At 40.2% G+C, this 24,383-nt stretch overlaps 1 protein-coding gene across 1 annotated transcript; it reads left to right on the top strand.

Annotated features, from left to right (window-relative positions):
- Positions 1 to 17,299: 17,299 nt before the first annotated feature.
- LOC113017084 (uncharacterized protein K02A2.6-like) lies at positions 17,300 to 21,930 on the top strand. The gene has a single exon (XM_026160296.1). It carries the CDS (start codon positions 17,438 to 17,440, stop codon positions 21,443 to 21,445), a length of 4,008 nt encoding a protein of 1,335 aa, XP_026016081.1. The 5' UTR covers positions 17,300 to 17,437; the 3' UTR covers positions 21,446 to 21,930.
- Positions 21,931 to 24,383: the final 2,453 nt, after the last annotated feature.

Raw genomic sequence — 24,383 nt, 5'->3', positions numbered from 1 at the left:
GAGGTGAGCTTCCCTCCCTCCAAGACATCTACAGGAAGCGGTGCCTGAGGAAAGCGGGGAGGATCATCAAGGACTCCAGTCACCCCAGCCATAAACTGTTCAGACTGCTTCCATCAGGAAGGAGGTTCTGCAGCATCCGGTCCCGTACCAGCAGACTGAGAGACAGCTTTTTCCATCAGGCCATCAGACTGCTGAACACGTCATAGACACCTCAGCTTCACTACTGGAACTTCAACATTATGCACTCCACACTGTATATAAATGCCACTTGTTTTGCACATATTCAACTCTGTATATTTTATATATTTTACTATTATTATTATTATTATTATTATTTTATTTTATTTTTTTACTATTTAATTTGTAAAAATGTGTATACACACACACACACACACACACACACACACACACACACACACACACACACACACACACACACACACACACACACACGTAGGAAAATATTTAGTATACACATCCAGAAATGCATACATTATTATATATTGTACATATATTTATTAGTTTCAGGTTGGCCATTCTTGTATTTTGCTCGTTTGTGTTGTTGTGTTTGCACATCTCTGTTGCTTGTGGGGCTCGCACACAAGAATTTCACTCGCATGTGCTGTGCCAGTGTGCCTGCACATGTGATGTGACAATAAAAGTGATTTGATTTGATTTGTTTGGTATCATACAATAAGGTATCATACAAGGTATCATACAATAAAATAATGTGATTAATGCATAAGTAAAAGAAATTCCTATACATGCCCCTTCCTGATTTCTTATGTTTTAACATGTTTGTTACACTTACATGTTTCCAATTTCAAATGTTAACACAGATGTTCAGAGTAAATACAGATTGTAGTTTTTCAAATGATGATTTCATTTAGTTTGGGGAAACAGCTCCAACTTTACCTCATGTAGAAAAAGTCATTTCCTTCTAAACCTAATAAGTGGTTTTGTCATCTAGCAAGAACTGCAGTCAAGCATTTGCAATAACTAATAAAAAAAGCACTTGGAACAATTGTGTTGGTGACAGCTTTTGTTATAATATCAATAATATTTCTATGAATATGGGATACTGTTACATGTTTGCATAGACTTTTGTGGAATATGGAGACACTCCTGGCATTATATGAGCAAAGTGAGACTCATTTTTTAGGGTTGGTGGAGATGAGTGTGAAGATCCAAACAATCCCTGTCAGTGATGGAGAAGCTTTGATGAAAATATTTGGTAAAAAGTTCACCAGCATGAAGGAAATGAAGTTTCAAACTTTCCTTAGGAGGAGCCCAGCACGCCTGCTTAAAGAATAGTAAGTGTGGCGATGTGGATGCTTGCAGCGACTGCTGTATAGAGGCCATCCTGCTACACATGAAACACATCAGAGTCATAATTGTTATTTTAGTCACATGTTTGTTTATTATCCTTATTGTTTTATCTGGGACAGTTTGCAGACATCTCAGAGAGAGGAGACACCAGCATCTGAACAGAGACTCAAACCAGCAACCTGCAGCTCCCTGCTTGGCTGCTCCAGTTTTCTCCTCACTCATGTTGCCCACCAGTGATTTCTAGCTGCCCACCCACACAGCAGGCTAGAATATGCGCTGAGCCTCAGCACCCAATACTTGGACATGTTTTCTTTATTAAACAATGAACCAGACCCCAAAAAGTAAACAGCTGTTATTGCTAGGCAACGGGAGCAGCATTTGGAGATGCAGCACCTGACATTCCTGACCATGTGGGCGGAGCATGCATGAAATGGAATGTTTAGTAGAACTGTGCAACACAAGCACTTAGTTCCAGCATGTTTCATTGTATCCAGACACAGCTAGAGACACATCTACAGCAGCATCTCTGTGCAGGACAAACGACAGTTGACGAAGAAACATCGAAAACTTCACTTCACTCCTCTACAAAACGTTGGTTCCTTTGTTTAAAAGGCCAAAATGAATCAAGGGAGATCGAGAAGAGGATCGGCGAGTGCTTCACCTCACAATACAGTACAGCTGATTCATTTTAAATTTCAAATGATACAAGCTGAAAATGTCAAATTAAAAGAAGAGGCAGAAAAATCAAGAGGAGAAGCTAAAAATTCAAAGTTTGAAACTGAAGTAGTATTGCAGGAATTACAGGATGTGGGTCTCAAACTTAAAGGAGAGAAGATAAGAAAACAACAGGCAGAAAACGAGAATGAAAACATGAAGAAAGAACTGTTGCAAGCTCAAAAAGCATTGGAGGAAGAGAAAAGCACAGCACAAGAAGCCAAAAATAAATATCAAACTGCAAAGAAGGAGGCAGGAAATGTGATGCAGGAATTACAGGAGGTGCAGGAAGCTTTTGAAGAGGAAAAAAGCAAAATGCAGTTGGCAACACAAGACGCTGCAAATGTAATGGCTGAAGCTGAAACACTAAGGAAGGAATTACTGCATGTGAAGCAACAACTTGAAGAGGAGAAAAAATGTAAACACGAGACAGAAAATGAGATTGAAAATATGAAGAAAGAATTGTTGGAAGCTCAAAAAGTGTTGGAGGAAGAGAAAATTAAAATACAGGAAGCAAAGAAAGAAATGGAAGATACAAAGAGTTACACTCAAAACATGAAGGAGGAACTGATGAAAGTGCAAGAGGAACTTGCAGAAGGGAAAATTGAGTTGAAGGTATTCAAGAAAGAAACGACGGTGACCAAGAAAGGCTGCAAAGATGAACTTAAAGAAATACAAAAGCACAAAAAGGAAGCTAAAGAGCTCCTCAAACACAAAGGGAAACTGGCCAAACAGCAGCTGAAAGAAACATTTAAAGATGCCGAGGAGCAGCTCAACAAAACCTTAAAAGAGCTGAAGGCAAAAGAAAAGCAAGCCGAGGACAGGAGGGGATTCTGGAGCAGACTGCTGAGAAAGAACTGACCCAGCAGCATCTTCCTCCTTCCCCCTCTCTCAACCTTTCTTTCACAAAAATCCCCCCAAACTTTACTTGGGACGTTTGTTTGTTTTTTAAAAACTCTATTCTGAATGCATGTACTGACATACAAAAATAAAATTGCCATAACTTGACCTCATGTTGCCTGCTTCTTTTCTTGTGTGTCTGTGGATGTAAAACAGTAACACACTTTCTGCTCTGTGTGTTTTTAATTGCAAATAAATGCAATATGTTTTCATTTTAAAATGCAGTGCAAAAAACTTCTGCTTTAAATCTTTTTTTTTTTTTTAGCAAAAAGCTTTTTTTTTTGCCTGTTGTGGAAGTTTTCCATTTAAATAAAGCCTGCAGACGAGCGGTGAGCGGTAGCTAACATTCTTTAATCCAAACACACAAAGAACAGACAAGCAAGCTTGATGAAGTCCCTGCATGACCGCGGGACAGACGGTCAGCAGAGTCTCCCTGAGCCTAGCATGGCTCTCAGTTAAATACCTTCTCCAGGAACAAAAGGCAGTACACAGCTGTTTCACACCTTAAGGTTCACACTCCCTTGCTTCCTACCAGAGTCCTCAAAGACACAAAAGACTCTTCCTGTGGAGTTGTCTGCTTCCCCCAACTTCCTTACTAGACCCCCAGCATTTGTCTTACTGTATGAGTGTGAGACATGTTAAAATCCAGTGGCACCAAGGTATCATACAATAAAATAATGTGATTAATGCATAAGTAAAAGAAATTCCTATACATGCCCCTTCCTGATTTCTTATGTTTTAACATGTTTGTTACACTTACATGTTTCCAATTTCAAATGTTAACACAGATGTTCAGAGTAAATACAGATTGTAGTTTTTCAAATGATGATTTCATTTAGTTTGGGGAAACAGCTCTCCAACTTTACCTCATGTAGAAAAAGTCATTTCCTTCTAAACCTTATAAGTGGTTTTGTCATCTAGCAAGAACTGCAGTCAAGCATTTGCAATAACTAATAAAAAAAAGCACTTGGGACAATTGTGTTGGTGACAGCTTTTGTTATAATATCAATAATATTTCTATGAATATGGGATACTGTTACATGTTTGCATAGACTTTTGTGGAATATGGAGACACTCCTGGCATTATATGAGCAAAGTGAGACTCATTTTTTAGGGTTGGTGGAGATGAGTGTGAAGATCCAAACAATCCCTGTCAGTGATGGAGAAGCTTTGATGAAAATATTTGGTAAAAAGTTCACCAGCATGAAGGAAATGAAGTTTCAAACTTTCCTTAGGAGGAGCCCAGCACGCCTGCTTAAAGAATAGTAAGTGTGGCGATGTGGATGTTTGCAGCGACTGCTGTATAGAGGCCATCCTGCTACACATGAAACACATCAGAGTCATAATTGTTATTTTAGTCACATGTTTGTTTATTATCCTTATTGTTTTATCTGGGACTGTTTGCAGACATCTCAGAGAGAGGAGACACCAGCATCTGAACAGAGACTCAAACCAGCAACCTGCAGCTCCCTGCTTGGCTGCTCCAGTTTTCTCCTCACTCATGTTGCCCACCAGTGATTTCTAGCTGCCCACCCACACAGCAGGCTAGAATATGCGCTGAGCCTCAGCACCCAATACTTGGACATGTTTTCTTTATTAAACAATGAACCAGACCCCAAAAAGTAAACAGCTGTTATTGCTAGGCAACGGGAGCAGCATTTGGAGATGCAGCACCTGACATTCCTGACCATGTGGGCGGAGCATGCATGAAATGGAATGTTTAGTAGAACTGTGCAACACAAGCACTTAGTTCCAGCATGTTTCATTGTATCCAGACACAGCTAGAGACACATCTACAGCAGCATCTCTGTGCAGGACAAACGACAGTTGACGAAGAAACATCGAAAACTTCACTTCACTCCTCTACAAAACGTTGGTTCCTTTGTTTAAAAGGCCAAAATGAATCAAGGGAGATCGAGAAGAGGATCGGCGAGTGCTTCACCTCACAATACAGTACAGCTGATTCATTTTAAATTTCAAATGATACAGGCTGAAAATGTCAAATTAAAAGAAGAGGCAGAAAAATCAAGAGGAGAAGCTAAAAATTCAAAGTTTGAAACTGAAGTAGTATTGCAGGAATTACTGGATGTGGGTCTCAAACTTAAAGGAGAGAAGATAAGAAAACAACAGGCAGAAAACGAGAATGAAAACATGAAGAAAGAACTGTTGCAAGCTCAAAAAGCATTGGAGGAAGAGAAAAGCACAGCACAAGAAGCCAAAAATAAATATCAAACTGCAAAGAAGGAGGCAGGAAATGTGATGCAGGAATTACAGGAGGTGCAGGAAGCTTTTGAAGAGGAAAAAAGCAAAATGCAGTTGGCAACACAAGGCGCTGCAAATGTAATGGCTGAAGCTGAAACACTAAGGAAGGAATTACTGCATGTGAAGCAACAACTTGAAGAGGAGAAAAAATGTAAACACGAGACAGAAAATGAGATTGAAAATATGAAGAAAGAATTGTTGGAAGCTCAAAAAGTGTTGGAGGAAGAGAAAATTAAAATACAGGAAGCAAAGAAAGAAATGGAAGATACAAAGAGTTACACTCAAAACATGAAGGAGGAACTGATGAAAGTGCAAGAGGAACTTGCAGAAGGGAAAATTGAGTTGAAGGTATTCAAGAAAGAAACGACGGTGACCAAGAAAGGCTGCAAAGATGAACTTAAAGAAATACAAAAGCACAAAAAGGAAGCTAAAGAGCTCCTCAAACACAAAGGGAAACTGGCCAAACAGCAGCTGAAAGAAACATTTAAAGATGCCGAGGAGCAGCTCAACAAAACCTTAAAAGAGCTGAAGGCAAAAGAAAAGCAAGCCGAGGACAGGAGGGGATTCTGGAGCAGACTGCTGAGAAAGAACTGACCCAGCAGCATCTTCCTCCTTCCCCCTCTCTCAACCTTTCTTTCACAAAAATCCCCCCAAACTTTACTTGGGACGTTTGTTTGTTTTTTAAAAACTCTATTCTGAATGCATGTACTGACATACAAAAATAAAATTGCCATAACTTGACCTCATGTTGCCTGCTTCTTTTCTTGTGTGTCTGTGGATGTAAAACAGTAACACACTTTCTGCTCTGTGTGTTTTTAATTGCAAATAAATGCAATATGTTTTCATTTTAAAATGCAGTGCAAAAAACTTCTGCTTTAAATCTTTTTTTTTTTTTTAGCAAAAAGCTTTTTTTTTTTTGCCTGTTGTGGAAGTTTTCCATTTAAATAAAGCCTGCAGACGAGCGGTGAGCGGTAGCTAACATTCTTTAATCAAAACACACAAAGAACAGACAAGCAAGCTTGATGAAGTCCCTGCATGACCGCGGGACAGACGGTCAGCAGAGTCTCCCTGAGCCTAGCATGGCTCTCAGTTAAATACCTTCTCCAGGAACAAAAGGCAGTACACAGCTGTTTCACACCTTAAGGTTCACACTCCCTTGCTTCCTACCAGAGTCCTCAAAGACACAAAAGACTCTTCCTGTGGAGTTGTCTGCTTCCCCCAACTTCCTTACTAGACCCCCAGCATTTGTCTTACTGTATGAGTGTGAGACATGTTAAAATCCAGTGGCACCAAGGTATCATACAATAAAATAATGTGATTAATGCATAAGTAAAAGAAATTCCTATACATGCCCCTTCCTGATTTCTTATGTTTTAACATATTTTAACATCGTTCCCTCGAAGCTGGACAGGAAACTGCAGGATCTAGGACTGAGCAGCTCCCTCTGCAGCTGGATCCTTAGCTTCCTGTCTGACAGACGCCAGGTGGTCAGACTGGGCAGCATCACCTCATCCCCCATCACACTGAACACTGGTGCTCCACAGGGGTGTGTACTGAGCCCTCTCCTGTACTCACTCTACACCTACGACTGCACAGCCACTAACAACTCCAACATCATCGTGAAGTTTGCGGACGACACTACAGTGGTGGGTCTTATCACTAACGGTGATGAGACGGCTTACAGGGAGGAGGTCAGCGCCCTGACCCACTGGTGTCAAGACAACCATCTCACCCTCAACGTCGCAAAGACAAAGGAGTTGATAGTGGACTTCCGGAGGTGCAGAGAAGTACACACCCCCATCACCATCAACGGCGCTGCTGTGGAGAGAGTGAGCAGCTTCCGGTTCCTTGGCGTACATCTGGCTGAGGATCTTACGTGGTCAGTACACACAAACAAAACAGTGAAGAAGGCGCAGCAGCGCCTCTTCTTTCTCAGGAGACTGAAAAGATTCGGCATGAGCCCCCGCATCCTCAGGACCTTCTATCACTGTGCCATTGAGAGCATCCTCACTGGATGCATCACCACCTGGTATGGCAACAGCACCGCCTACAACTGCAAAGCTCTCCAGCGAGTAGTGCGGTGCTCTGAACGGATAATTGGAGGTGAGCTTCCCTCCCTCCAAGACATCTACAGGAAGCGGTGCCTGAGGAAAGCGGGGAGGATCATCAAGGACTCCAGTCACCCCAGCCATAAACTGTTCAGACTACTTCCATCAGGAAGGAGGTTCTGCAGCATCCGGTCCCGTACCAGCAGACTGAGAGACAGCTTTTTCCATCAGGCCATCAGACTGCTGAACACGTCATAGACACCTCAGCTTCACTACTGGAACTTTAACATTATGCACTCCACACTGTATATAAATGCCACTTGTTTTGCACATATTAAACTCTGTATATTTTATATATTTTATTATTATTATTATTATTATTATTATTATTATTTATTTATTTATTTTTTTAATTTTTTTTTTTTTAACTATTTAATTTGTAAAAATGTGCATACACACACACACCACACACACACACACACGTAGGAAAATATTTAGTATACACATCCAGAAATGCATACACTATTATATATTGTACATATATTTATTAGTTTCAGGTTGGCCATTCTTGTATTTTGCTCGTTTGTGTTGTTGTGTTTGCACATCTCTGTTGCTTGTGGGGCTCGCACACAAGAATTTCACTCGCATGTGCTGTGCCAGTGTGCCTGCACATGTGATGTGACAATAAAAGTGATTTGATTTGTGATTTGATTTGACATGTTATTTTGGACTGCAGTTAACAGCCCTGACATGGGAACAATGACATATCATCTATATTCAAGCAAAAATAAAGGGAAGACAAACAAAAGAGGCCTGAGCAATATCACCGCATTGTCTGTTGTTTAGATGTTTGCTTTTTATTCTCTGAACATTCTCATCTTACCAAAACAAAAACGCTTGTTTTTGTCTTTGATCCACTGTTTTGTGTACACTGAAAGGCACTTTGGTGCCAAGTTCTCTCTCAGCGGGGGAAACTCGACTCCTATCTTACGCTGAAAAAGTCACAATATTGTGTTCATACTGTGCACACCCAATCAGCAGAACACTCCTTTTTGTTTTTGATAAAGTTCCAAGTCTCTTCTGGTGATCGTTGTGTTATCCAGAGCAAAATGAGGCGAGAAGGTGAAAAAGAAATAAGGGATAAGATTAGACAGGGGTCTGGAGCTCGACTCACACTCATAATGACAGGAGGACATGGTATGTGCCTTAGCTTGAGGTTCAATTTCAGTTCATTTGGAGTTTATACACTTTATACACACCTCATTTAATGGTTTTTCTTCATTTTCATGACTATTTGCATTGTAGATTCTCACTGAAGGCATCAAACCATGAATGAACACATATGGAATTATGTAGTGAACAAAAAAGTGTGAAATAACTCAAAACCTGTTTTATATTTTTGTTTTATATTCAAAACAGCCACCCTTTGCTTTGATTACTGCTTTGCACACTCTTGGCATTCTCTTTGTGAGTGTCATGATGAGTCACCTGAAATGTTTTTCCGATTGAAGGTCCTTTTACCTTCAATCTTGGGTCCATCTCATCCCAAACCATCTCCATTGGGATTAAGTCAGGTATCTGGCGCAGCACTCCATCACTCTCCTTCTTGGGCAAATAGCCACAGCCTGGAGGTGTGTTTGGGGTCATTGTCCTGTTGAAAAAAGAATGATGGTCCAACTAAAAGCAACTCGAAAGGGATGGTGTGTCACTGCAGGATGCTGTGGTAGCCATGTTGGTTCAGTTTGCGTTCAATTGTGAATAAATCCCCAAAAGTGTCACTTGGGTTTTAAGGGGTATTTATTATTTTCTTCTTTTTTGGGGGGTTGTATGGAAGCCCCAAACACAATTTCATTGTTCTTGACAATGACAATAAATAAATAAATACTAAATACACCAGCAAAGCACCCCCACACCATCACACCTCCTCCTCCATGCTTCACGGTGGGAACTATGCATTTAGAGACCATCCGTTCACCTTTTCTGCATCACACAAAGACACAGCAGGTGGAACCAAAGATCTCAAATTTGAAGTCATTAGACCAAAGCACAGATTTCCACTGGTCTAATGTCCATTCCTTTTGTTTCTTGGCCCAAACAAATCTCTTCCACTCATTGCTTTTCCTTTGCAGTGGTTTTTTAGCAGCTCTTTGACCATAAGGGCCTGATTCACGCAGTCTCCTCTGAATCTACTGGAATTCTGTGTGGCATTTATCTGGGTTCTAATCTCAGGTGCTGTTAACTTGCAATTTCTGAGGCTGGTGACTCTGATGAGTTTATCCTCAGAAGCAGAGGTGACTCTTGGTTTTCATTTCCTGGTGCGGTCCTCATGTGAGCCAGTTTGGTTGTAGCGTTGATTTTTTTTTTTGCGACTGCACTTAGGGAGACATTGAAAGTTTTATAAATTTTTATTGATGTAGTATTGATGCACTGTCATTTTTTTTTTACATTCTTTTACTCAGCTGATTGGTCCTTGCCATAATATAAATTCTAAAAGGTGTCAAATAGGGCTGTCAGCTGTGTACCAACCTGACTTCTGCACTAAGAAGGCATTTCCCATTAAGAAGGCAAGAAATTCCACAAATGAACCCTGACAAGGGCAAATGAAACCTTTTCAGCTCATTGAGAGACGGCCAAGACTTTGCAGCGCTGTCAACAAAGCAAAGAGTGGAAGACTGGAAAATATTCTGGAGAAAAACACAATCAATTCCAATTCCACAGTAAAAGAGTCTGATAGGTGAATAATAAAATAATAAAAATAAAATAAGACCAGTTTGGAGACATTCAGACCTTTATGTCTTTAAGAGATGCCTTTAGTTTAACTGTATCAATTTGTAGATATATAGCTGTGTACTATCTGTATTGTAATGAAAATGCAGTGTTTTCTAAAAAATATTTGCCTCAAGGAATATTATATCAAAAACATCGGTCCCAGTACGGAGCCCAGAGGAACTGCATGCCTGACTTTCATGTGTGAGGAAGACTCCCCGTTGACCTGCATAAATCGAAATCTATCAGATAGATAAGATTCAAACCACTGCTTTGCATTGTCTTTAATATCAACAGTGTATTCAAATCTTGTGTCAGGAGTACAGAATGCTATATTTGGGTTTAAGAAGACAAGCATATAGACATGTGGGCGACTGTGGAGAGACTGTGGGTGCTCCACAGCAACTGTCCCAGAATAAAATATGAATAGTAGACAGCAGGAATAAATAGCAAACAGGGGAAATATATAGAATCAATAGGGATATGTACAAACCCAAAGAATATATATAAAAATGAGAGAACAAAATTGTTGCAAGAAGAGACTTGGTCTGAATAGACTCTGTGTGTGAGTGGCCTGAGTGATGCAGGTTACACAGACCATGGCTCAGATTAGTGAGGTGGGAGGGCAGAGTCGTGTGTGTGTGTGTGTGTGTGTGTGTGTTGTGGGGGGAGGTCACTTGTTTGAGGTGGGCAGGGTGCAAAGGGTCACCTGTGGTTGCCCTGGTTTTCCTCAGACAGAAGAAGCTGGTGGTGCCTCCAGGGGTGGCAGATGTCAGCCAGTGATTTTTTGGGCAGTGTTAATTACTCTCTGTTGAATCACACTTGTTATAAATCTCTCTATTAAGCCCCTCTGTTCTCAGTACTGGCCCCTGCGTACCAAACACCCAGGCAGTAAGAGAACAGGCACTCCCCTCACACAGTGACAGTGGGCAGTCGAACTGATTGAGGCCACTTGAGGAAATCTTTGATCCAGGAGCAGGTGGCAGGGGGCATTATTTGCAGCATCATATGCAGTCAGGATGTGAGGATTTTAAACATGTATCATGAAATGACACATGTGGGACTTTTTCACTGAGGATTACAGATCCATGGGGAAGAATTTTAGTTCACATGAAAAACAGAGTGACTTGTGTTGGAAGGGGAAAAGGATGAAATCACCTGTGAAGGTATCTCAAGTCCTTAAAACATGATGGAATTTTTTTGCAAAACGGAAAAGCAAAATCATACACGAGAAATGCAGACACCATATTCGACCTTCAGACATCACCTAGAAGAATTAGAATTGAATTTAGTGGGTGCTGAGAGGAAGCAAACAACAATAAAATGTTCAATACAATAAACAATACAACAAAATAACCAAAACAAACTTAGTAGGAACAATTGGATGGAATCAGATCTTGCCGAGGGCAAGAAAGCAAAGAAAAGAAAAACTCAGTGGAAGTGAAAACTGAGGATACAATTTACAGCTACTAGATACTGTTTAGACTTGTCGTGATGTCAGTGTTTGCTGACAGTGCCAGCAGGGTTAGGTTTATCATTTTTAGCCAGTTCAGTGCCTTCGTTTGCTACGACCTTGTGTTATAGAAAGGACAAAACTACTGCAAACTCTTGTATTCTTAACAAAGAATTCAGAACTCCAAACAAACATCCTAAACACAAAGCTATACTTTGTGCAAAAGATACGCAGTGCAAATAATGAATTGTGCTTAGAAAAATTATATCTCAAATTAGGAAAAGCAATTATTCCATATAAATTGCACACTGCTGCAATGTGCATTTAAAATAGGCTGTAATTTAAAACAATTTATTTCATACGACTTGCTCTGGAAAAATACACTTGTTCCCATAAGGCAAAGACCTGATACTGCAAGACACAACCGACTTAAGGTATTGAAACTCATCTGTTCTCATCTTCAGCTGTTTCACAAATAGATGGCTCTGCTGTGTTATTTTGACAGCTAAAAGAACAGAATTTATGTTTGGACAGTCTGAACACAATGGGAAAGTTTTATGGAGTGCCATTCAGTCAAGGCAGCTGCATGAGGGAACCTGGCTTGGATTCATTTAAAATTACTCCCCATTTTCACTATTTCTGTAATACTGACAATGCTTTTACTCATATTAAAATAGTATTTCTATGCACAAAACACATCAGCTACAAAAGAAGTATTAGTCTGACATATAATGAAAAAGAGTCAGCATGATTCTGTGCTGTGCCATGATGAGTTCTCTAGCTCTTCAGGCCTCTTGGAGGTGAAAGATGGTGGGTGTCTCACAGAGCGCCATCTGTTATGATTATGGAGACCCTGAAGGGGTGAACGGTGACTAAAGTGGGCTTCTAATTGAATTGGGTGTAGAGGTAATCTTGTCAGAGTGCCTGGGTGGCTGGCACTACTGCCAAATACTCCTCCAAAGCCTTCTCTTTACCCCAGTGCTGGTACAATGGATGACAGAACAGTTATGGTAGATCTATACCATACATGTATGAGTGGCTGTGGATAGAGAGATGTCTGTGTGAGTGTGTGGTAGAGTATTGAAATAAGCAAAAAACCTCCTGATTCTTTATGTCAGCCGAGACACATTTGAATTTAGTGAAGAAAATTCTCTCTTTTTAAGCTAAGCTACTTAGCAGTAGCAAATGATAATCGGGATAACCTATTAGTTTATTGTGAATGGATACCTCTGAGATGATTTAGATGCACTGCACCAAGTTTAGTGAGGTGCAATAGAGCAGAAACAAATGAATATATGTTATTCTGCAGGAGATTGATAGATCATGCGTCAGTATACAAAATACATCACTGCTTAAAAGTTTGTGGTCTTCAAGTTCAAGTTCAAGTTCAAGTTCAACTTTATTGTCACTTCAACCATATACAGTTTAAAAATACACAGTGAGGCGAAACAACGTTCCTCCAGGAACCAAGGTGCTACAAGACAAGTTAGTGCAAAAAAAAAAATATATATATAATATATCTAGTAATAATATTGTGCAAAAGAGCATTTACAGGTTGGTGTGTGCGATGGTTTGGTGGTGTAGGTCAGTGTGTTTGCGCTTTGTGTTGGTTAGTCAGTCCAGTCTCAATGTTTTGAGGTATTTGAGTTAAGCTGAGTGATAATGTTAGTGTATGTGTGTGTGTGCGTGTTTATCAGTCAGTCCCTTTTTGCTGAGGAGACGGATGGCTTGTGGAAAAAAGCTGTTGCACAGTCTGGATGTGCGTGCCCGAATGCTTCGGTACCTTTTTCCAGATGGCAGGAGTGTAAAGAGTGTGTGAGAGGGGTGTGTCCGATCAGCCACAATGCTGGTGGCTTTGCGAATGCAGCGTGTGGTGTAGATGTCCTCAATAGAGGGTAGAGAGACCCCGATGATCTTCTCTGCTGTTCCCACTATCCGCTGTAGGGTCTTGCGGTCTGATATGGCACAGCTCCCAAACCAGACAGTGATGCAGCCGCTCAGGATGCTCTCAATAGTTCCTCTATAGAAGGTGGTCAGGATCGGTGGTGGAAGCCGGGCCTTTCTCAGTCTTCTCAGAAAGAAGAGACGCTGTTGGGCTTTCTTGTGCAGGGAGCTGGTGTTGAGGGACCAGCCGAGGTCCTTCTCCAGGTGTACACCCAGGAATTTGGTGCTGTCAACGATCTCCACAGAGGAGCCGTTGATGCTCAGCGGTGAGTGGTCGCCTCGTGTCCTCCTAAAGTCAACAACCATCTCTTTTGTCTTGTCAACATTCAGAGACAGGTTGTTGTCTTCCAGAAAATGTCACAATTTCAGGAAAACTCATTCTTCCATTTATCAAATAAGTTTCAAAATGAATACAAAATATAGTCAAAGGGTTAAAAAAAAGTTTAATTTTTGCATGCAAATTATCTTTAATCAAATAACCAATATTTTCCAACATAAAGTGCACAGCCTTGACTTTTTCTATTTCACTTATGGACTTATTCACCATTCATTCAAGTTCTTCCCACAATAATCCAATCAGATTCATTACATCACTCTTGTTTTGTCCAGTGTCTGTGTTCTTTTGCTCATCTTAGTCTTTTCTTTGTACTGGTCAGTGTTCTTTGCAACTTTGCCCAGAAGGCCAACATCCTGGAGTTACACCACGACTGTTGGTGTTGAGTCTGTTTATTTGTGGGCATTATTTCATGAAGCTGCCAGTTAAGGACCTGTGAGGCATCTGTTTCTCAAACTGGGGACTCTGATGTACTTATCCTCTTGCTCAGTTGTGCACAAGGGCCTCCCGCTTATCTTTTTCAGTCTGGTTAGAGCCAGATTGCACTGTTCTGTGAAGGGACTAGTAGGCACTGTTGTAATAAAATCAAGTAGTTTTTTGGGTTTTTTTAATCACCACAACAGTTTTCAGCCATACAGAGCTGGAACGGTGGTTCATGTGATGATCAAATATCCTTTTAACATGACAAATTTGCATGTAAGTAGCACTGTGTCATATATAACAATATTACTTTGCCGCTTCCAAAGAATGGTAATTAAAGCCAGGTACTTTAGATGTAACTGAAGAGTTGTTAGCAGTGTTGGGCAAGTTACTTTGAAAAAGTAATTAATTATAGTTACTAGTTATTTCTTCAAAAAAGTAACTGAGTTAGTAACTGAGTTACAATATTCTAAAAGTAATTAATTACTTGAAAAGTAACTATCTCGTTACTTTAAAAAAAACGTTTAACCCTCTGGGGTCCAGGGTATAATTGGCCATTTTTGACTACTTTTGATTTTCCCTCCACATTTTCCCTTTAAAAACTATTTACTTTGCCTTGTTTGGTATCATCCTTTTCAGCACAACCTCGAATGTCTGAATTTGCAGTTATGTTTTTATTTTGACATACTGTATTAACACAATTGATCTAAAATCAGACAAAAAATATAAAATCCGAGTAGAAAAATTTATATTTTTTACTGTAACAACCACAAACATGTTTATTGAATCATATTTCATAACTTTAAATGCAAACATAAATTGTCAATTTCAAAATCATATACACAAGTTTTGCAAACAACAAAGTTATTTGCATCCATTTACCTTTTACCCTTTTTAATAACCATTTCAAACTATTTACATAACAATCAGGTGTTCTACATTCAACAAGATGCCACACAAATTATTTGTGCCACTCCAAAAGAATTATTTGTCCACCATAAAGGAAAACATCACAGTCTGATACCTGCAGACAGCAGCTGCCTCATTGTTCTAACACACAACACAAAACTATCCACAACACTACACACTAACTACACGAGACAACACATTAACTAGACACTCCAAACACACTAAACGTCACAAATCTCTCACATCTCAAAACTCGCTCTCTTTTTCTGCTCTTTCTTTCTCTCTCTCTCTCTCCCTCTCTCTCTCTCTCTCTCTCTCTCTCCTAAAACTTTTTTTTGTTTATTTGAACAATTGAACAACAAATATACATAGCAATGTAGTTATAGAAAGGGTATGAAAAATTTCACATCTTGCAGTATCTTTTACAAGTCATGTATACAAATACAAAGAAAAGTACGTAAAGAAAAAAGTACTTTAGTACTTTAAAATTTTGTACAATGTATGTGAAATTTGGCAAAAATAATCAGAAGATTGATAATATATTTTTTCCCTGGATTTATTTTATCGGTATGTGAGAGGCCGAATAGAATATGTTGAAACTTCAGTTTGCATGAGGGATCAATTTTGGTGTTTATAAAATTATTTAAATCAATCCAAAAAATATGTGTATACGTGCATTCCCCAAATAGATGACATATTGTTTCCTCTGCATTGCTGCAAAAAGTACAAAGAGTATCAATATTTTTCTTAAATTTAACCACATATGTCTTTACTGGATAACATCTATGGATCAGCTTAAGAGTAACTTTTCTTACCTTATTAGTGATAATAAATTTCCTTGATAGGATCCAAGTGTTTTTCCAGTCTAGTCACTCCTAAAACTTCCCCCTCTTCCTAAACAACCAAATGTCATGTTGCCATATCATTTTTTGATTGGTCGACATGGTGCATTTTTCCACCAACAGGAACGGGCTGGGTTTTTTTTTTGTTTTTTGTTTTGCTCAAAAGCAGACGTTAAACGTGCCGAAACTATTCAGGAAAAAACACCGTGTATATATTGTTTATCATGACTCTGGTTTTACGTGGCCTAACCCTTATATATCACCTTGTTGCTTTGTCATCTTGAAGTGGTCATGTGATTGGCTTACCACGACTACTTTATTTTTCCTCAGTCAAACAGCAGCACTCACGCAATTGTTTTGCCCCCCTAGCTACAGCTGTTGTGCCAAAAAGTGATCATGATTGCCGTCCGCGGGAGCGCGCAGCTGCTTAAAGCTGTAGCGCCCAGATTACTTACAGCTACTTCTGTGCAACTGATATAAGATGCGGTAAGATGAACACAGCTTCAACCGTCTGTTTGTTGAAAAATAGTAACGCGACCCCACCGCATTTTCTTGTTAGTAACGGTAACAGCGTTGTAACGATAGGAATAGTAATTAGTTAGATTACTCATTACTGAAAAAAGTAACGCCGTTACGTGTAACGCTGTTATTCCCATCACTGGTTGTTAGTCTTGAGTTTACAGAAGTCTAAAGTCTTAATCAAAAGGAGAGACAAGAATACTAATAAATAATAATTATAAGGGAGAAACTGAGTACAACTACTACTCTAATTGGTAATTTGTTTTAGCATTTCTGTTGCAGTCTCTGATGAAAATGTATTCAAAGTTTGATTTGGTTAAACTAAATGTTTATGATATCGTGTTGGATGGAGGACTGATTCTCCTAAGCTAGCCCTTTTTCATTTGTTATGAAGCCCTGTTTACACTCTTTAGTTTTAGTTGACACACATGTATAATATGTGGCAATCCATCACTTCATGTGGATTCCATCACTTCATGCGGATACCCTCTCGGCGCCAGCTGCGGTCGCAAGGCTGGAGCCGAACAAAGAACACCCTGATAACGACTGTCTTTAGGCTGTTCCTTCCCATTCCATGCAAGGCCACCTGGGTTGGCTGGAAGACTGTTTAGGCAAGGCAAGGCAAGTTTATTTGTATAGCAAAATTCAACAACAAGGTGATTCAAAGTGCTTTACAGAGACATTAGAAACAAGAACAAATAAAAAGCATGATTTAAAATTGATTAAAACAAGCAAATAAACTAACTAACTAATTAACAAACAAACAACAAACAACAGTATATGTAATGATAGTTGCTATTGTTGAAGCTACCCACAGGGGGCGCTCTGTAATCAATGACATATACAGAATAGAAGAAGAAGTTATTGTGGTAGAAAGAATAATAAACAGCTAGCTGAAGCTAGCACCAGGAGCAATTCTTGATGTTTTATTCATAGAGGAATAAGAACATTACATGGTACCAGGAGTCGGGTTAAGAAAAAGAAGCAACGCAACAAGATGGATGCAATAAAACCGCCAAGTCCGTTGAAACTGACTGGAAACGTGGATGCAAGTTGGAGGACTTTCAAACAGCAGTTCAAACTGTATATTGCAGCTGTCGGAGTGGATCGACGGGCAGATGAAAGGAAAATAGCCATGCTGCTCACCATCGCCGGCACAGAAGCAATAGAGGTCTTCAACACTTTTGTGTTTGCTCAGCCCGAGGACAAAGATAACTTTGATGAAGTCATGAAGAAATTTGACGAGCACTGTCTGTCAAAGAAAAATGAAACATACGAGAGATACGTCTTTCGCTCACGCTTACAGCATCAGGGTGAGTCATTTGATACTTTTCTCACAGACCTCAAGATCAAAGCTCAGTCCTGCAATTTTGGTGATCTCAGAGACTCTATGATACGAGATCAAATAGTGTTTGGAACTAATGAGAAGAAGCTCCGAGAGAAACTGTTGAGAGAAACAGAACTAACGCTGGAAAGTGCTATAAAGATAAGTCAAGCCAGTGAGCTAGCACGACAACATGTACTGACGTTTAGAGAGCCTGTTCAAGGAGCAGCGCAACAGGAAAATGAGGCAGTGAATGCAGTGTCGATTAAAAGAAAGCCATGGAGTAAATTCAAAAACAACGACAACAAAAACAAAACATGTGACAATGAAATGTTCACTTGCAAGAGATGCGGAGAGAAACACAGACCAAAACAATGTCCCGCATATGGAAAAAAATGTGCAAAATGTAAAGGACAAAACCATTATGCAAAAATGTGTCTCTCCAAAAACAAGGGACAAAAAGTACACACTGTGCAGGAAGACACAGATGACAGTGATGATCTAAGTGAAACATTTTTCATTAAGATGGTGTCACATGAAGAAGATGTCAATGCACAGTCTTCAAGACATAACACTGGCCAAAGTGTTAGTTCAGTCACAGATGATAAATGGACTGCTCCACTGTTAGTCAATGGGACATTGGTAACATTTAAAATTGACACAGGGGCCAAAGCTAACTTGATCAACGAGAAGGATTTCAAGGCACTGACTGAGAAGCCTAGAAGATTTACAGAGAAAGTCACGCCGCTGAGGGCCTACAATAACCAGCCAATACAAACAAAAGGAGGATGCAGACTTAAAGTGACAGCAAAAGGCAAACAGCATAACATTTTGTTCACCATCGTGCCTGATGGACACGAGTCACTTTTAGGAGATAAAACATCTGAGGATTTGGGACTAGTAAAGAGGATCTATCAGATTAATACTGACACCATGAAAGAAGCCAAACAAGGCAAAAGACAGGAACACCAAGGGCATGAAGGAAGTTCAGACATTATCAGTAAATTTCCTTCAGTCTTCAAAGGACATGGAACATTGCCTTACACCTACAAAATCCAGCTCAAGGATGATGCCGTGCCTGTGGTGCATGCCCCAAGGAGAGTGCCTGCTCCATTACGGACAAGTTTGAAAAAAGAGCTTGAAAGAATGACTCAAATGGGTGTCATTGAACGAGTGGAAGAGCCCACAGACTGGGTGAACTCTATCACTTGTGTCAAGAAAAAGAATACAGGTGCCTTAAGAGTCTGCCTTGATCCCAAAGATCTAAATGAAAATATTAAAAGAGAGCATTATCAGATCCCTAAGAGAGAGGAAATAATGAGTGAAATGGCAGGAGCTAAGTTTTTTAGCAAACTGGATGCATCACATGGATTTTGGCAGCTGAGGCTAGACCCAGAAAGCAGCAGGTACACTACCTTTAACACGCCATTTGGGCGTTACTGTTTCCTGAGGCTCCCATTTGGAATTAAATCAGCACCAGAGATCTTCCACAGGGCAATGGAGTCCCTGATCGAAGGGCTGGAAGGCACCAGAGTCTACATAGATGACCTCGTAGTCTGGGGAAATACAAGGCAACAACATGATGAAAGGCTGGAGAAACTTTTGTGGAGAGTTAACAAGAATGGACTTAAACTGAATAGAGACAAGTGCCTCTTTGGTGTTTCAGAGATGACCTTCCTGGGAGATAAGGTTACAAGTGAAGGGGTGGAACCTGATCAGTCAAAGGTACAAGCCATATTGGATATGCCAGCACCCACTGACAAAAAAGGTGTCTTGCGAGCAATGGGGATGATCAACTTTCTGGGTAAGTTCATTCCTAATCTTACCTCCAAGACAGCATGTCTAAGGGAGCTGCTACAGCACAACACAGTGTTCGAGTGGACGGCCCGGCATGAGAAAGAGTGGAAAAAATTGAAGGAAACTGTAACTACAGAGCCGGTCTTGACATTCTTTGATCCATCAAAGCCAACAAAAATTTCAACAGATGCCTCAAAAGATGGCTTGGGAGCAGTTCTGCTCCAAAGGAACAAAGACAAGTGGCAACCTGTAGCATATGCGTCCAGATCAATGACAGAAACTGAACAACGCTATGCTCAAATTGAAAAAGAGACTTTGGGCTTAGTGTTTGGGTGTGGAAAATTTCACAGCTATGTATATGGATTACCAACCTTTACAGCAGAGACTGATCACAAACCTCTCATCTCGATCAGAAAAAAGAACCTCAACGACATGTCACCCAGAATTCAGCGCATGATGATGGTGTTGCAGCGCTATGATTTTGAGCTGATCTACACGCCTGGGAAATATATCGTACTTGCGGATGCTTTATCCCGAGCGCCAGCACCAAGTGGTGACAGGTTAGTCAGCACTACAGCCGAGGAGGCTGAAACACATGTAAACATGGTAACTGCCTCACTCCCAGCATCAGATGTCATGTTGCAGCAAATTGTACAGGAGACGACAAAAGATCCAGTGCTGCAGAAAGTATCACACCTTATACAGAATGGGTGGTCAAAAGGAGTCTGTCCAGGGTTCTACTCTGTGCGAGCTGATTTATGCATGGCTAATGGGCTGGTGCTGAGACAAAACCAGATTGTCATCCCTCAATCCATGCGGAAAGACATGCTTCAGCGTATCCATGAAGGACATCTTGGAGTGGAGAAATGTAAAAGGAGAGCGAGAGAAGCAGTTTACTGGCCAGGCATCAACAGGGATATTGAAGAGATGATACAGAAATGTGAAACATGTCTCAAACATCACTACAAACAAACAAAAGAGCCAATGCTGGCAGCAGACCTACCCACTGCACCATGGCAAAAGGTAGGCACGGATTTATTTCATCTGGATGGCAAGGACTATGTTTTGGTGATTGACTACTATTCTAATTATCCAGAAGTGGCACAGCTTTCCAGTACATCAGCACAGTCAGTCATCACACACATGAAGGGCTTTTTTGCCAGACATGGAATTCCACAGTGTGTCATCAGTGACAATGGTCCACAATATGACTGTAGAGAATTTAGTGACTTTGCAAAACAATATGGATTTCAACATATCACCTCTAGTCCCTTGTATCCCCAAGCGAATGGACAGGCAGAAAAAGGAGTCCAAATAGTAAAGAGATTGTTCAAAAAAGCAAGAGACAGTAAGACCGACCCTTACCTGGCTCTGCTAAGCTACAGAGCTTCATCCCTGGAGTGTGGGGCATCACCTGCTGAGCTACTCATGCATCGCAAGCTCCGTACCACACTTCCACACATTTCCAAGGAAAATGACAATGCACATGACAACAAGCTGACCGACAAAAGAATGAAACTCAAGCACAGACAGAAAGGGAACTATGACAAAACTGCAAGGCGTCTGGAACCGCTTCAGGAAAGAGATGTTGTGAGGATTGCAGGTCCAGATTTCTGGGACAAAAAAGCAACAGTTCTCAGCGAAGTAGGGCCCAGATCGTTTGCTGTTCAGACAGAGAATGGACAAGTGTTAAGAAGAAACCGGAGAAGTCTATTAAAGACACAGGATGTTAAACATCAGGACACAGAGACTGGAACTGAACAACGAGGTGCTAACCCTGTTGAGCACCACAGTGAGCCTCCTTCACCTTCCCCAATGTCTGAGATACTGAGAAGGTCTACCAGACCTAAGAAACCTACAGAGAGGCTCATAGAACAAGTGTGAACTGTTGTGGTAAAGAATTGTTAAAAAATAATAATAATAAATCACAAATCACAAGTAAACAACGGATAATAATTCATTTAGAATAGTAATTGTTCACACTTAATTGATACCTGCTGAGTTATGTGTTATTGACTGTTCAAGCTGTCAAAGGTGAAGAGTTCTAATGTGCTTGAGGGCTGTATGGGATTCATTTGGTTCATTCTGGAAGATGTAAGGTATACATTTGGATTTATTTATTTTGACTTGTGCTACAACTTTTGGTTATAAAAAAAAAAAAGAGAACACTACTGAATGTAGTTTGTTGCACAATTTATAACATGTTGAATGTTAGACAAGAATGTTCAGATGTTACAGAGTAACAGTTCTCTTTGGAATTGTGGTTAGTATAACACCAACCTGTTTGGAAAGGGGATGTAATGATAGTTGCTATTGTTGAAGCTACCCACAGGGGGCGCTCTGTAATCAATGACATATACAGAATAGAAGAAGAAGTTATTGTGGTAGAAAGAATAATAAACAGCTAGCTGAAGCTAGCACCAGGAGCAATTCTTGATGTTTTATTCATAGAGGAATAAGAACATTACAGTATATAAAATCAAAACAGATAAAATCAGAACAGTAGATAAAATCAGTAGTTAAATGTAAGTTTTGAAATTTAAGCTTAAAGTGTGGATTTGGTGTTTTATTCAAATGCAGCTGAGAACAGGTGAGTCTTCAACCTGGATTTAAATAAACTGAGTGTTTCAGCTGATCTGAGGCTTTCTGGGAGTTTGTTCCAGATATAAGGAGCATAAAAGCTGAATGCAGCTTCTCCGTGTCTGGTTCTGACTCTGGGAACTGATAAAAGACCGGATCCAGATGACCTGAGGGATCTGGATGGTTCATACTGGGTCAGGAGGTCACTGATGTATTTTGGACCTAAACCATTCAGAGCTTTATAGGCCAGCATCAGAACTTTAAAGTCTATCCTCTGACGGACAGGCAGCCAGTGTAAGGACCTCAGAGCTGGACTGATGTGGTCCACTTTTTTGGTCTTAGTGAGGACTCGAGCAGCAGAGTTCTGAATGAGCTGTAGTTGTCTGACTGATTTTTTAGGTAGACCTGTAAAGATGCTGTTACAGTAATCAAGCCTACTAAAGATGAATGCATGGACTAGTTTTTCCAGGTCCTGTTGAGACATCAGATCTTTTATCCTTGATATATTCTTGAGGTGATAGTAAGCTGACTTTGTTATTGTCTTAATGTGTTTTTCTAAGTTTAGGTCTGCATCCATCACTACACCCAAATTTCTCACCTGGTTTGTGGTTTTTAGATGTATAGATTGAAGTTCTCTGGTGACCTGTAATCGTTTTTCTTTGGCGCCAAAGACTATTACCTCAGTTTTGTTTTTGTTTAGCTGGAGAAAATTGTGGCACAACCAGTCATTGATTTCCTCAATGCATTTACCAAGAGCCTGTACAGGGCCTCGGTCTCCTGGTGACATTGTGATATATATTTGTGCGTCATCTGCATAGCTGTGATAGTTTATTTTGTTGTTGTTTATAATCTGTGCCAGTGGGAGCATGTAGATGTTAAACACAAGGGGTCCCAAGATGGAACCTTGGGGAACTCCACATGTGATACTTGTCTGCTCAGATGTGAAGTTACCTATTGATACAAAGTATTTCCTGTTTTCTACGTATGTTTTGAACCAGTTTAGTACAGTTCCTGAAAGACCTGTCCAGTTCTCCAGTCGTTTGAGTAATATGTTGTGGTCAACTGTATCAAATGCTGCACTGAGATCCAGTAAAACTAAGACTGACATTTTTCCACTGTCTGTATTCAGACATATGTCATTAAACACTTTGGTCAGAGCGGTTTCAGTGCTGTGGTTCTGTCTAAAACCTGACTGGAAGGCATCGTAGCAATTATTCTGTTTTAAGAAGTAACTGAGCTGTTGAGAAACTGCTTTTTCAATGATCTTACTTAAAAACGGGAGATTTGAGATCGGCCTGTAGTTGTTCATTTGTGTCTTGTCAAGATTGTCCTTTTTCAGTATAGGTTTGATTACAGCAGTTTTTAGTGATTCTGGAAACACACCTGATAATAAAGAAAAGTTGATGATCTGTAACAGGTCTGACTCTAAAGTCTTTGAGACCTTTTTGAAAAAACTTGTTGGCAGGACATCTAAACAGCAGGAGGAGGAGTTCAGTTGACCTAAGATGTCCTCCAGGTCTTTGCTGTTAATAGGTTGAAACTGTTTCATGGTGTTTAAACAGTTTTTTGGTGGACACAGTACATATCCTGGATCTGCTGTTGATGTACCAATTGCTTGTCTAATTTTTTGGATTTTTTCAGTGAAGAATTTGGCAAAGTCATTGCAGGCCATGGTCGAATGAAGTTCAGCTGCCACTGACACAGGAGGGTTTGTTAGCCTGTCAACTGTAGAAAATAAGACCCGAGCATTATGGCTGTTTTTAGTGATGATGTCAGAGAAGTAGGACCTCCTTGCATTCCTCAGTTGTAAATTATAATTGTGAAGTTTCTCTTTATAAATGTCATAATGAACCTGGAGGTTTGTTTTTCTCCATCTGCGCTCAGCTTTCCTACACTCTCTTTTTTCATTTTTCACCAGTGTGGAGTTTCTCCATGGAGACTTTTTCCTTCCAGAGATAACCTTCACCTTAATGGGAGCAATAGTGTCCATTACATTTAACATGTTAGCATTGAAGCTATTGACGAGCTCATTGACTGACCCTCTGGGCAGGTCAGGTGTTAATGGGAAGACCTGGTTAAAGATCTCACTACTGTCTTCAGTTATACACCGTTTTGTGATCACTGTTGTTGATATATTTGTGTGGGCTGAGATTTTACTTTCAAAGAAAACACAGTAATGATCAGACACGCCCACATCAGACACAGTAACCTTTGAAATGCTCAGGCCTTTGGAGATCAGTAG

The sequence above is a fragment of the Astatotilapia calliptera genome, chromosome 3, assembly GCF_900246225.1.
Source record: "Astatotilapia calliptera chromosome 3, fAstCal1.2, whole genome shotgun sequence".
In the NCBI taxonomy this organism is placed as follows: Eukaryota; Metazoa; Chordata; class Actinopteri; order Cichliformes; family Cichlidae; genus Astatotilapia; species Astatotilapia calliptera.
This window is presented reverse-complemented; position numbering and strand designations above follow the sequence as displayed.